At 41.0% G+C, this 385-nt stretch overlaps 1 protein-coding gene across 2 annotated transcripts in view; it reads left to right on the top strand.

The window, feature by feature from the left end:
- The window catches only part of LOC119590846 (1-phosphatidylinositol 3-phosphate 5-kinase-like), a 38,892-nt gene that overhangs the window by 33,431 nt on the left and 5,076 nt on the right, over positions 1–385 (top strand). For both annotated transcript variants that reach the window (XM_037939605.1, XM_037939604.1), the window contains one exon: positions 131–312. In XM_037939605.1, coding sequence (XP_037795533.1) covers positions 131–312 — 182 coding nt within the window. The remainder of the gene's footprint in view (positions 1–130; positions 313–385) is intronic.

The following is a 385-nucleotide window of genomic DNA, read 5'->3' as shown; positions in this document are numbered from 1 at the left end:
AAAAAATGATTATTATTAAAGTTGATAATGATGAATGTCACAGCATTCTTGATGGTAACGATCATCTTTGTTTACATTATAATTTTTCTTGACATTATAAGTATTGTGATCTTGTTTTCTTACCTCCCAGTCTCCCTTCGGTCCGAATGAACACTACCTCTTGTTGCCGGAGGTGAAAATCCCAGTAGTTGTGTATGGGGATGAACCGTCTTCCATCATCGCTCATGCACTGGCGTCTCAAGAGTATGACCGCCAGCTCGGGGCACTCAAGAAGAGACTAAAGGATATGCAGAAAGAGGGAACGAACATGAGGTAGGTGCCAAGGATGAAGGGAATTGAGATTTTTGGAGCTTTATGTGGGTTCTCTAGGAGTGCTTAAATTCTA

Source organism: Penaeus monodon, chromosome 27 (assembly GCF_015228065.2).
Source record: "Penaeus monodon isolate SGIC_2016 chromosome 27, NSTDA_Pmon_1, whole genome shotgun sequence".
In the NCBI taxonomy this organism is placed as follows: Eukaryota; Metazoa; Arthropoda; class Malacostraca; order Decapoda; family Penaeidae; genus Penaeus; species Penaeus monodon.
This window is presented reverse-complemented; position numbering and strand designations above follow the sequence as displayed.